The sequence below is a fragment of the Nicotiana sylvestris genome, chromosome 11 (genome assembly GCF_000393655.2).
Source record: "Nicotiana sylvestris chromosome 11, ASM39365v2, whole genome shotgun sequence".
NCBI lineage: Eukaryota > Viridiplantae > Streptophyta > Magnoliopsida > Solanales > Solanaceae > Nicotiana > Nicotiana sylvestris.
Window position 1 is genome coordinate 147,516,114 of NC_091067.1, and position 13,288 is coordinate 147,529,401.

At 37.3% G+C, this 13,288-nt stretch overlaps 2 protein-coding genes across 2 annotated transcripts; one reads left to right on the plus strand and one right to left on the minus strand.

The window, feature by feature from the left end:
• Positions 1–285: 285 nt before the first annotated feature.
• Positions 286–1,532, minus strand: LOC104220148 (uncharacterized). The gene is made up of 2 exons (XM_070162094.1): positions 1,044–1,532; positions 286–897 (listed from the first exon to the last, which is right to left on the minus strand). The coding sequence occupies exons 1-2, from the start codon at positions 1,530–1,532 to the stop codon at positions 286–288; spliced, it is 1,101 nt and encodes a 366-aa protein (XP_070018195.1).
• Positions 1,533–7,415: 5,883 nt separating this feature from the next.
• On the plus strand, positions 7,416–12,100 carry LOC104220147 (uncharacterized). Its single transcript, XM_009770964.2, has 9 exons — positions 7,416–7,602; positions 7,703–7,788; positions 7,885–7,932; positions 8,022–8,110; positions 9,043–9,096; positions 10,427–10,494; positions 10,593–10,642; positions 10,769–10,857; positions 11,780–12,100. The coding sequence occupies exons 1-9, from the start codon at positions 7,523–7,525 to the stop codon at positions 11,882–11,884; spliced, it is 669 nt and encodes a 222-aa protein (XP_009769266.1). The 5' UTR covers positions 7,416–7,522; the 3' UTR covers positions 11,885–12,100.
• The last annotated feature ends 1,188 nt before the right edge of the window (positions 12,101–13,288 follow it).

The following is a 13,288-nucleotide window of genomic DNA, read 5'->3' on the forward strand; positions in this document are numbered from 1 at the left end:
CTTTAGTTCTAGCTTCGGTGGTTCTTCAATGGATGGCTTAGCTGGAGGAGTTTCTCTCTTTCCTAAGTGTAGGGGCTCGAACTCTAGTTCTCTATCCCAGAACCCTCTACCTTCCAATGCCAACACCCATTCTGCCAAGTCCTCACCATTCACTTCCTCCAAATTCGTCAAACATGCAGCGAGGGGATCCTCAATCGTCAACACTTCATCATCAGACTGTACGATTACATCCACAGCATCAATAAGAGAGCAATTTGCGAACTCACTTGGGCGCCTCATAGATTTCTACACATTGAATATAATCTCTTCGTCATTGAGCCTCATCTTAAGCTCCCCGGTCTCACAATCAATAAGAGCTCTCCCTGTGGCCAAGAAAGGTATTCCTAAGATGATAGGAATTTCTTCATCCACCTTGCAATCCAATATTACAAAATCTGCAGGGAACACGAATTTCCCCACATGAATAAGTACATCATCCAGGATCCCAAATGGACGCTTCACAGTCCTGTCAGCTAGCTGTAGCAATATAGAGGTGGATCTAGCTCTCCCAATGCCCAACCTCTTGTAAATGACCAGGGGCATAAGATTAATGCTGGCCCCTAAATCACAGAGTGCTTTCGCAAAAGCAAAGTTTTCAATTGTACATGGAATAGTAAAACTCCCTGGATCAGAGAGCTTTTCAGCAACAGGTCTAGTTACCACTGCACTGCACGTCTGAGTAAGTGTCACCGTAGCCAAGTCTTGGAAATCAAATTTCCGGGACATTAAGTCTTTCATCATTTTTGCGTATCCAGGCATCTCCTTTAAAGCTTCAATCAATGGAATATTTACCTTAATTTGCTTGAGCATCTCAAAGAACTTTTTGTAATGCTCCTCCTTTTGATGCTTGGCTAACCTCTGTGGAAATGGTGGAGGAGGGATTAACCCCGTTTTCACGGTTTAGGCTGCTCCCATTTCGCTCGCCGCTACTATGGGAATCGCTTTTGCTTTCTTTTCCTCTGGCTACTAAGATGTTTCAGTTCGCCAGGTTGTCTCTTGCCTACCCATGGATTCAGCAGCAGTTCGAAAGGTTGCCCTATTCGGGAATCTCCGGATCTATTCCTAATCACTTGGGACTTTTCTTTCTCGGCTACTATCTCCACTACCGGCTCTTCAACTGCTTTAGCAACTTTCTCGGTCTCCTGCGGAGTATTCTTTTCTTCCTGAGCAGGCTGGACTGTCACATCTGTCAACCTTGTGGATTCATCCAGCTCCATGGATACCTGAATGAGTGTCTCAGCCTGTATATTATCGCGAGCTCTCTCTTGCTCTTCGTTGAGATCCCTGCCGTTACGGAGACTCACCGCCATCAGCTGCTTCGGGCCCTGATCTTTAGGATTGATTTGGGTATCTGCAGGTAGCGTCCTTTGAGGACGATTGTTCAGAGACATTGAAATTTGGCCCACTTGCACTTCAATATTTTTGATAGCTGCGTCATGTGCATCTACTCTCTCGTTTATCTTCGCAGTGGACCCAATAACCTGCTGCATCATTGCTTCCAGTCTAGTAAACCCATCATCCTGTCTTCCACCATGCTGCTGCTGAGGAGGGTGGTACCCCTACTGTTGATTGTTGTACCCCTCTGGTCTAGGATATAGTGCCATGTTGTTGGGGGGTCTCATACCTCCCATGTTTCCGGAGTTATATTGTGGTTGAGGTGGTCTGTACTGCTGCAGAGTTTGCTGACCCCAGTTCTGATTTCCCTGTCTCTGACCCCCATAGTTAGCAACATAGTTCATATCTTCAGGGTGCTAATGATGATGATCAAGCTCTGTATTCCAAGGATTACCAATTGGCTGACTAATACAAGATGTGCACAGGCCCTCATTGGTAGTATCTACTATGTGTACCTGCTGCTTCTGCCCTGATTCCTCCACCTTTTTGGTGAGGATGCTCATTTGTGTCAGGAGAGTCGCTATATTTTCAGCCATAGTGTTTGAAGGATCAAGAGGAACTGAGTGCACCACTGGAGTGATGGGTGCATTCCTGGATGTCCATCCCAAATTCTGTGCCATTTTATCTAGTAAACTCTGACCTTCACTCCATGTCTTGCTCAGGAATGCCCCACCAGCTGAGGCATCCACAATATTCTTCAACCCATCTGACAGTCCCATATAAAATCGTTGTCCCAACATCTGTTCTGGAATACCATGATGTGGACACATAACCAACATTCCTTTGAACCTGCCCCATGTTTCATGCAGTGTCTCCATCGGTTTCTGCTTGAAGCTCACGATCTCATCAATTTGTTGGGCAGTTTTGTTGGGTGGATGAAACTTGTTATGAAACTGCTTAACTAACGCATCCCACGTTGCTATAGAATTTATGGGGAGTGAGTTTAGCCAAACCTGTGCAGCTCCTGTCACCGAGAATGGGAACAATAATAGCCTGATAGCCTCTGGAGTGACAATGGGCTGCCTCTGGGTCTTGCAGATTGACAGGAAGTTCTTCAGGTGTTGCTGAGGATCATCAAGTTGTGTCCCAGAGAAGAGTCCCTTGTTTTGCAACAAGTGCAGCATGTTATTTGTGATCTGGAATGACTCAGCTTGTATTGCGGGCACAACTATGGCAGTAGCCAAATTGTCAGATGTGGGATGTGCCCAGTCATACAGTGCACCCTCGGGCACTAGAGGTGCCGCTTCTTTGACATTCAAGTTGACTTGCTCATGCCTGCCGTTTCCGTTGGGGTCGATTGCGTCTCCCATGTCAATTTCGAATTTGTCTGTTTGTTGAGGTGGTTGAAGTCTTCTGTTGGCACGGTTCAATGCCCTGAATATTTTCTCAGGGTCTGAGAGTCCTTCAAGTAGTTCTCCAGTCCTGGTAGAATTTCTAGGCATACACATGTGCAAACAAGTCAACAACCGTCAAAAGTTTCAATCAAAAATTGGGTGTAGAGAAACTGCCTACACTAAGAATTTTTGTATTTATATCAATGGTAATTGATAATTCCGTTAACTCCCCGGCAACGGCGCCAAAACTTGATCACGCCGAACTATGTCTTATAAAAAGGACAATGCGGTCGTTGCAAATATAATCCGGTTTACAAGTCCGGAGTCGAATCCCACAAAGAGTTAACCTATCAATCACAATCTTTAGACCCACTAAACTCTTCAGAACCAGCTTCCCAAATATTTGAATCACAAGTTGATGGTTTCTTTAGTAACTAAGATTGCAAGTAAATTAAACAGGCTGTAAACTAAAACGCTAAAGTTGTAAACAATGATGAGATAAAGCTAAGGTAAAGATTTCCCCTATTGATGGAGTCTCTTCTGTTTTATGATTCATACAAATGTACCAACACTTCTCTATCAATCATGAACGCTCGTTTTACCATAAATCTCTCCCGAGTAATCACAGTAATATACTATTGCACTCTCCCGAGATACACTAGCTAGCTTTAATTAACACAGTTCACTTAAGATTGCACCCAAGGCTTCGTTATCCCTAATCCCGCCTTTAAACCCGCAGTTATAGATTCCTCTTATACTTTAGGAGTGGTGTTATTCAACAATAACCTAAATATGCACTCTCTCCCGAGTTATGCACACTAAATAGGCACAGCTAATTGAGGATCCTGTCAATTAACTACAACAAGAACATAGTTGAATAAATAAAGATTGAAACTAGCAATTTGTATTCACATAAACAAGAAGTTCATCCCCCAATAGGTTCCATCAAAACCTTAGACAAAAGATTTAGCTACTCATAACTATGGGTAAACAAACTAAGATAAGATCCATCATAAACTAGCAATCAAAATCAAAGAAAAGAAGAAAGATGTTTTGGGTGATCTCTCACAATTGTTTTTCTTGCCAAGATACTCTAAAAATCAATACATGCCTCTCTTGGGCGAAGTCTAGTGTTTAAAATAGGTTTTAGGGCTAAAAATTCCGTGTTTGCACTTTAGTCCCTGCACTTTTCTTGCGCCTGCCGCGGTTCTGCCGCGGTCGTGGTGGAACCGCGGCCAAACAGCTCCTCTGAATCTCCTTCTGTCCGCGAGCATCCTTCACCGCGGTTCTGCCGCGGTCGCGGTGGAACTGCGGCAGAGTCATTTTTCTGATTCTTCAGCCTGTTTTTGCGTGGTTCACTTGGGATATTTCACGGTTGTCCTCTCTTTCTTCATTTTTTTGACTCCAAAAGTGCTCCCTAGCCTTCCCTAGTCATATATAACCTGCAAATCATGAAAAGCACTAATAAGAGCATTTTGTTATCACTTTTATTATTAAAACTATGCAAGAATGCGGTTATTTAGGGCCTGAATATAGTTAAATTCACCTATTATCAGTGGTTAATATGACTCTTATCCATATTGAAAATCGAACTGCTAATTATAAACAATCCAATTTTTGCAATTACTCCAACCAAACATGTGTCACAAAATTATACTTCCTCCGGTCCACAATAAATGACCAGTTTACTTTAGGCACGCCCATTAATAAAATACTAAATTCTATATAAAAATACCTAGTATGACTAAACTATCCTTAATTAAATATTGATCACATAGTTATAGTGGCATTTACTTCTCTTCTCAAATCACTACGTTATTCAAAATAAAATTTGAAACTTTTGCTTAAATTTTATGAACGTCTTTGAAAAAACAAATTGGAGCCAATTTTTTCAATTTTTGCCACCAAAACTATCTTATAAAAGGAAGTTCAATTTCTAGGTTATTGTTAAACATGGCTAAAATGGAAAAACACCAAATTTCTCCACTTCAAATTGATCTAAACATTCCTTTGGAATTTGAGGATGAGCATGTTGGTGGAGAACAACTACCTGATCTTAATGAAGTCATCAACTTTGATTTCCTTCAAGTCTTGAATTGTTTCAAAGTTGTTCCTCAACTTTGATATCCATGGAGAATGACTTCTCAATTGCTGAAGTAGTTGTTCTCGAGTCTTTGAATGACTTTTCAGTTGCTGCTATTTAATTTTAATAATTTAATGTGAGGAGTGAAAAAACTTTTTAGAAATATGCACATAAGGTAAAGATTAAAACAAATTGAATTTTTTCTTGATTACATAAACGGACACTTATTTTGGACCAAAATAAAAAAGTAAACTGATCAGTTATTATGGACCGGAGGGAGTATTGACTTTCTTTCTTGGGCCGTCCTAAATTGAACGCTATACTGCTTTTAATGTTTCAAGCCTTAAATGATTCAATAAAGCAAAGAGATTAGTGTTAGGTTGAATTAGTTCAAATGTCTAATTTCTCAACGTTAAAGTCATAATAACTCTAGAATGTGTGAGTTTCTATTTCACCCTATTAAACTAAGGATGGATTTCATGAAAGGTTACCTACTCATATCCTTTTTGGGGAATAAAACCATCAATATATTACTCGTAGTTTCAGAAGTAAAACGCAACTCATCTAGAATTTAACGAGCCCCTTGTGTTAAATGAATAGTACTAATATTAATAACTTGTTTGGCCAAGCTTTTCTCGATCAAAAATATTTTTTTTTAAATTAAAGTGTTTGACCACTTTTAGAAGAAAAAAGTGTCTTGAGTAGAAGCAGAAGAATTAATTCCCCCCCCCCAAAAAAAAGCACTTTTTTGAAAATCACTTTTGAGAAAAATACATTTAGAATCACACATTTTAAAAGCTTGATCAAACACTAATTACTGCTCAAAAGTGCTTTTTAAATTAATTCGCCAAACACAAACTGCTTCTCACCAAAAATATTTTTTCGAAAATCACTTTTAAGAAAATACTTTTCAAAATAAACTTATTTTAGAAGACTATGTCGCCACTTGTGGTTTTGTATTTGGAAGTGGCCACTTATTAAGATTTAGACCCATGATATTATGGGAAAAGATCACTTTAACTTCGGTCGAAATTATTTACGTTCGGTAGCCATAAAATATTTAAAATTTATATATTTTTTGTATATATATTCGATTATTATCTTAAAAGCAGCTATACAATATCATTTTCCCATGAATATTGGATTTGAATTTCGAACTTCAGATCATTGGTCTAATTGTTAAAAAGTGGCAAACTTCTAAATAAAAAGCCACAAAACTTGCTAATAGTGTAAATCCACCTAATATTGAGCCCATACCCGATGTACCCCAAAAGGTGGGGGAAGTGCACGGTTGGCCACTAATAACACATGTATTTACTTTTAAGCCACCGTTTAAAATGTCATTAGTCTTTAGCCATTGCTTTAATAAACTTTAACTGCCCGGACGAAAATACCCTCCTGCTCATGTCCTTAACTTCAGGACTACATGTCCTTAACTTTTGAACTTGGAACTCTAAGTTCAGGACTTCACAACTACATGTCCTTAACTTTTGAACTTGTAACTCTAAGTTCAAAACTACATGTCCTTAACTTTTGAACTTTGAACTCTAAGTTCAGGACTTCAAGACTACATGTCCTTAACTTTTGAACTTGGAACTCAAACTTCAAGACCAAGCGTCCTTAACTTTTGAACTTGTAAGTCAAAGTTAAGGACCTATTGTCCTTAACTTTTGAACTTGTAATTGTAAGTTAAGGACTGCTTGTCCTTAAATTTTGAACGTGTAACTATAAGTTAAGGATTGTGTGTCCTTAACTTTTGAACTTGGAAATCAATGTTAAGGACTTATTGTCCTTAGCTTTTGAACTTGTAACTGTAAGTTAAGGACTGCATGTCCTTAACTTTTGAACTTGTAACTGTAAGTTAAGGACTGTCTGTCCTTAACTTTAGAACTGGTAACTGTAAGTTAAGGATTGTCCGTCCTTAACTTTTGAACTTGTGTCCTTAACTATTGAACTTAACTTTAGGGCTTCAAGACTACATTTCCTTAACTTTTGAACTTGAAACTCTAAGTTCAGGACCATGTCCTTAACTTTTGAATTTAACTTTAGGACTTCAGCACTACATGTCCTTAACTTCTGGGAAGGAATTGCATTTCCTGTTTACTCATCACTCTTTTTCTTATTTTCACAACGTCATATCTTAATTTTTTTTTAAAATCTGGAACCTCTCCCCATTCTCCTTTTGCTTTTGTAATCGTTCCCTTATGTTCTTCATGCTTGTTTAGCTTATCAACAAGGACTATAACCAAAGGCATTTAACATTCAGTAGCATTAATAGAAGTTCGTACCATTAGGTGTTCTCGTTGACCTTCCTTACCAATGGGTAAAGGTGAGGTTCCGAATACACGATTGCGCACCTTAGATGCGGAAATGAAACAGTATAAATACACTGCATTTCCGTTTGGGAAAAGAGATAGAAGAAAGGGTAACACAGTTTTTTCATATTAATTTTAATAGACTAGTGGCTACTATTGCTAAGCATTAATAATACTGGATAAAAAGTAAATACCAGCTTAAACAGTGGCTACCCATGCCATTTCTACCCAAAAGGTCCATTATGGGCTGGGAACCAAGACCATAAGTGGTACTGGTCTAAACTTCCAAGAACTTAAAACCATACATTTGTGATCTCATTTTCTTGTAGTATTAATTGCTGCTGAAGAAAAAATTGATGGTAAATTTGTGGTCTCCAATGGCTGAACTGAAGAATCTTTATCTCTTCTCTTACAATTCTCTTCAGTTTCTTGGATGGTAAATTTCTCCCTCCCCCTCACCCCCCCCCCCCCAAAAAAAAATAAAATTACAATTCAGAATGTTTTTAATATTGTATTTGATGACATGCAAAATGTAGGACAGTAGCACTTTTCAGAATTTTGAGCAATTTTATTTCCACTGAGTCAGTCACTGGGACTTATGCTTCTGCTGGTGAATTAATTTGTGAGTTCCATTTTTATTTTTTTTTGGTTAAAAATTTCTCCCCGTTTGATGTTTTTGATGATATGTTTGGGTAAAAATGTGATCTTTGTGTTAAAGGTTTGTTGCAATGTTGTGCATTCTTGGAAGTTGTACATGGAGCTATAGGTAAAGTACTTTAATGGGTTTTTTTTTGACAGTATTGTAAAAGTAGCAAAGTTCATATTCTGATTACTTTCTTTTTTGGGTTATATAAGGGATTGTTCCTAGTGGAGCAGTGCTTCCTTTGATGCAATGGAGTGGAAGAACTCATTTTTTGCTTGCAATTGTTCGTCCAATTGTTGAGGTTTTACTTCTTCTAATCAAATCACACATACTTTTATGCACTAGTTACTAAAAATAGTAAAATCATATGCATTTTTTAAATAGGAGTTTAGTTGTATACATAGCCCGTATAAGAAATTTTTACACCATTAGGAGCACAGTCGATTATACATTTGGCATACCAACCGAAGTTGGTCGGAAAGTTCATTTTATAAAAAGCAGAAATTTAAATTTACCGGCCGACATCGGTCAGTAATTGCAATGTCCAGCCATAAATTCAAAATACCAACCGAAGTTGGTTGGAAAATAACTTTTCTACTCTATTATATTTTAATATTTCGACCAAGATTGGTCGGAAAATTATATTTTTTAAAAAAAATTATATTTATTTTATTGACATATAACGGTCGCTAATAAAAAAAAAAGGACTTTTTAGTATACCAACCGATTTCGATCGGTATGTTTATTTTTCCTAGATAATGTGTCACATGAGGTGGTCAATTTTTAGTTGAACAAACCAACCACCTTCAGTCGGAAATGGCTACCGACTTAGGTCATTATTGATTACCGACTAGGCTTATCTCGGCATATTAAAATCGATCGAAAATATGCCAATTTTTCTCATATACCAACTGATTTCAGTCGGTTTTTCTGGACGATTTTCGCTCTTTTCTAGTAGTGATTACAAATTTCACATTTTAAGGAGGTATACATATAAATATCCATTGTGTGACCAGATAGTGTAAAAGATCCTTTACACTGACGATGTACATAACTTAAACTCTTCAAATAGTATCATCATGGAACTAATTATTGGTGCAATAACAAGATTTTTGGAAGCTTAATAAAGATATGAAGTCTTTTTGTTGTCCTGGTTTCTGGTCTGTGTACAATTTGGTGTGAACACAAAGAACTTGAGTGTGAAGTATTTGTGGTCTGTTTTACTTCTTGCAGGTCCAAGAATCGCCTTCCGTGTTCATAACATTTTTAGCTTGGAGCTTAAGTGAAGTGAGTTAGTTTTCCTCTCTTTGTTTTCCTTACATGTTACTCTCACTTTCTTTTTCCCTTTTTTTAATTTGGTCGATTCGTATATTTAGAATCTTAAACCATCTTGAGGAAGTACCGGTGTGAAACATACCCTCGCATGCGAAAACTTTAGAACTTACTCCTATTGAAAGGAGTGGCAGAAAGAAGAAGAAATTATTTGTACTGTGGTAAAGAGCAGCTCCCTGTGGACTTTTGAAGAAAGTGAGCACACAGAGTGGACTACCAGGCAACTGTATTTATGCTTGATATAAATATGATGGACCACATCTATTAATTGTTGGAGATATATATGGAGTGGGCCGAAGATTTAAGGCTATATTTAGTATGTGAAATAGCTCGTAAGTTTACAACAACAACAAACTCATTATAGTCCCACAAGTGGGATCTGGGAAAGGTAGATAGTACGCAGACCTTACCCCTACAGTGAATATAGAGACGTTGTTACCAGTAGACCCTCGACACGAGTTATTAAGAAATAACTCTTTAAGTTTACATTCTAAATTCTGACCCAAGAAAATTGGTAATAGAATAGAAAAGAAGAAATAAATCTACAGAGAAATCATGAAGTTTTAGCGGTTATCACTTTGTTATTAGACCAGAGAACTAACAATGCTATAAGATTTTTCATATCTGATAATGAAGGCTCATTGTTTTAGCTTTAGTCTTCACTCCTATAGTCCTACAACTTATAGAGTATTAGGTTGGTGACTTAGTGATTGAATGGATTTGGCAATGCTTTGTGATAAACTGGACTATTCTCAATACCTTTCTATGCAATTAGTTACCAAAATAGTACGTGATTCAAAGAAACTGTGTCCACTTTATCCCATATTAAGTTGTTGTGTTTTAGTGCACAAAAACGGTAGCCTGGTGCACTAAGCTCACCCTATGCGCGGGGTTCGGGGAAAGGCCGGACCACAAGGGTTTATTATACATAGCTTTACTCTGCATTTCCACAAGAGTCTATTTCCATGGCTCAAATTTGTGACCTCCTGGCCACATTACAACAACTTTACCGGTTACACCAAGATAGTAATTTTTGTGTTTTAGCGCACAAGAATGTAATTTTAGGAAAAGTATAAAAAGTACTTGTAGCTGTATGGGAAGTTTATTGAGATTGAATTGCTAAACCTCACCTTTGGGCAAAAGCTATCCTAAGGTAGCTTATACGGAAACGTGAAAAATTGACAAAAACATGAATGTAATTTAGGTTACTTGACACCTCAAAATTTCGAGCTCAAAATGTGATTCTAAGCAGTAAACAATTATATGGACCTGTTCCTCCACGCAGGTGATCAGATACTCACATTATGCTTTGAGTTGCACTGGAAATCCACCCTACTTTATCACTTACCTCAGGTTTGATCCTCTTTCAGAAAATAATGCATCTAGTTACTCAGGAAAGAGTATATTATTGGGATATTTACTTGGTCTTAAATTTATTTTTTGCCCGTTAGGTACACTGCTTTCATTCTACTGTATCCCGTTGGACTAGGACCTGGTGAAAGTAAGTTAACAAGTTTGTTGAAACTAATGCATCGCATTCATATTGTTGTATATCATTTCATTTGTTTGTGGTCACCTTTGTCGAGTCTGTGCAAATCTGAAAAGCTTGGACTTCATTTCAATGCAGTGTGGCTTATGTACCAAGCACTTCCATTCATAAAAAGGAAAAACTTGTATGCAGATAGTCTCCCTTTCAGTTATTGTAACTTCGTTAAGGTACGTTCTGATGTCCTGAAACAAAGATCAATTTTTGCTGAAACCTGTATGCAGTGGTCTATTTTGTTCTCTTCAATTCAAAAGGAAACTGAGCGTTAGGCTTGTCATTACTTCGAAAATTGAGGACCTGATTATGTCTAAAAGCAAACGAGTTCAGCATCCAATCTATTCGAATTTACTTAGTGTTGTTATATACTTTTCAGCTGCAATGATCTTTAGTTGCTCAGCTGTTCATATCTCGATATGCCATAGTTTTGCAAACTATAGAAAAAAACATCTTTAACGACGAAAGCTTACTGTGGCTTTTGCCACCATACCAATCTGCTTGAGCTTTACTTTTGCATCAGATTCTCTCCATTTCTTGAGGCGAAACTTTTGGCGCTTACTCTGTATAAAATATTTAAAACAAAGTAAACCAACTTGACTTCAAATCCTATGTACCAATGTCGCGAGTGGATCATTCTTTGTAGCTGATATTGTTGTATCATTCATGTGAATCTTATGCCCGGAGTTGGTTTGAGTAATGCCTATAAAGAGAGTTTTCCTACTTGCATATATAGATGGATTGAACTTCCTTATGCAAAATGCTGAACCCTTGTAAATGTTTTGGGCATCATCTTAGGCATGTAAATGAAGGGGAGCCTTGGCCGTAACTGGTAAAGTTGTTGTCATGTGACCAGGAGGTCACGAGTTCGAGCCGTGAAAACAACCTCTTGCAGAAATGCAGGGTAAGGCTGCGTACAATAGACCCTTGTGGTCCGGCCCTTCCTCGGACCCCGCGTTTAGCGGGAGCTTAATGCACCGGGATGCCCCTTAAGCACATAATTAGAATGATTCTTATTTATTCCCCAAAAGAAATATATTACTTCATTATTTTGTTGTAGACATAAGCAGTACTTTATCATTTTTCTTTCAACTTCAGGTTCTGCTTCTGGTCTACCCTTTTCTATGGCTCAACCTTTATCTGCACTTGTTTAAGCAACGGCGCTCAAAGCTTGGTAAACATCAGAAGACAAAGACGATATGAGAGTCCAAGTTTTTTTTTCTATTACTTTTAATTTCAATTGCATGTAGAGATTGGATAAAGGATATCAACTATACCATGAGAAGTTAAATTCCTAGCATTTGACACCTTTCTCCATCAACAGACTTTCTGCTGGTGAATTTCCAAATATAACTGTATGTCTGAATCTAGACAACTCTAAGCTTAAAACCTATTGGAGAAACTTACTACTTTCCAAAATATGTTTGTTCATGACCTTTCTTTAAGTGCCCACAGCACAACTTACTACATAAACTAAACTAAAATTGGAAGGGAAAATGACATTGTATAGCCGCTCTCAAAATAATAGCCGAAAAATGTATATTTTTTGTATACATATACATTCCGTATGTTATATACAAAAATTATATAAATTTTATATACTTTTCGGCTACTGAATGTAAATAATTTCTAGTGTGGACTAAAAGTGAAAACAAAAGCCCAAATTGTTAACATCCAACAAATTTGATCCAGCCAGAACCAAGCAATTCAAAAACAATAAATACATTATAAAAGTAAGTAAATATAGCCACTAGATCCAATCAGATTGGGGAAAGAATGACTACAAGTTTAGTACATATTTTTTTTTAAAGAAGATGAATGGTGCTGCTGTGATAATTGTGATTGTTATATAGTTTTATTTAATTATTGAACAGTCAAAGATAATATTAGAACCAAAACACTTTAAGATGAGGACTATCATCTTCCTCAATAACTATCATGTCAAATCATCAAGAACATAAACTAGAGACGGAAGCATACCTAAATCTATAAAAATTGGGTTAGTCCTTCCACCTTAGCCTGAATATAACCTTAATGGACAGAGATTGCTCAACTCAGCCCATTAAGATAGCCTGGCCCAGACCCGAACTGGGATTGGCATGCTCATCCTTAATGGACCGGGCCAACCCGACTAGGCCCAGTAGACACTCGTACTTTAGAGAAGAATTAACTCAAATAGCCGATCGCCTAACTTTTTAAACTAAAAGTAGCCGGTGAAAGTATATTGTATACATAATTTATGTACTATATATGTGTAATTGTGTATAATCAATATATATGGCTAAAAAAAGTAAATAACAAATATGACCGGCTATTTGTGTAAACATCCCTACTTTGGAAGGCCCTATATCTAAGACTAGCAAATGAAAGGGAATAACGTACATTCAATGCACAAACTTCTGGATCCGGGGCAAAATACAAAATTAATCGGTCAGCCGAAATTAATTATATTTTCTAGCCAAAAAATATATATTTTGTCGATTATTATTTTTGAGAGCAGCTAAAAATATAGATCTCTATAAAAGATATAGGATGACGCACATGCTACCTATAAATACAACTTACAACGTTAAAGGAGTACAAAATTCATGTGCCATGCGAAACGGG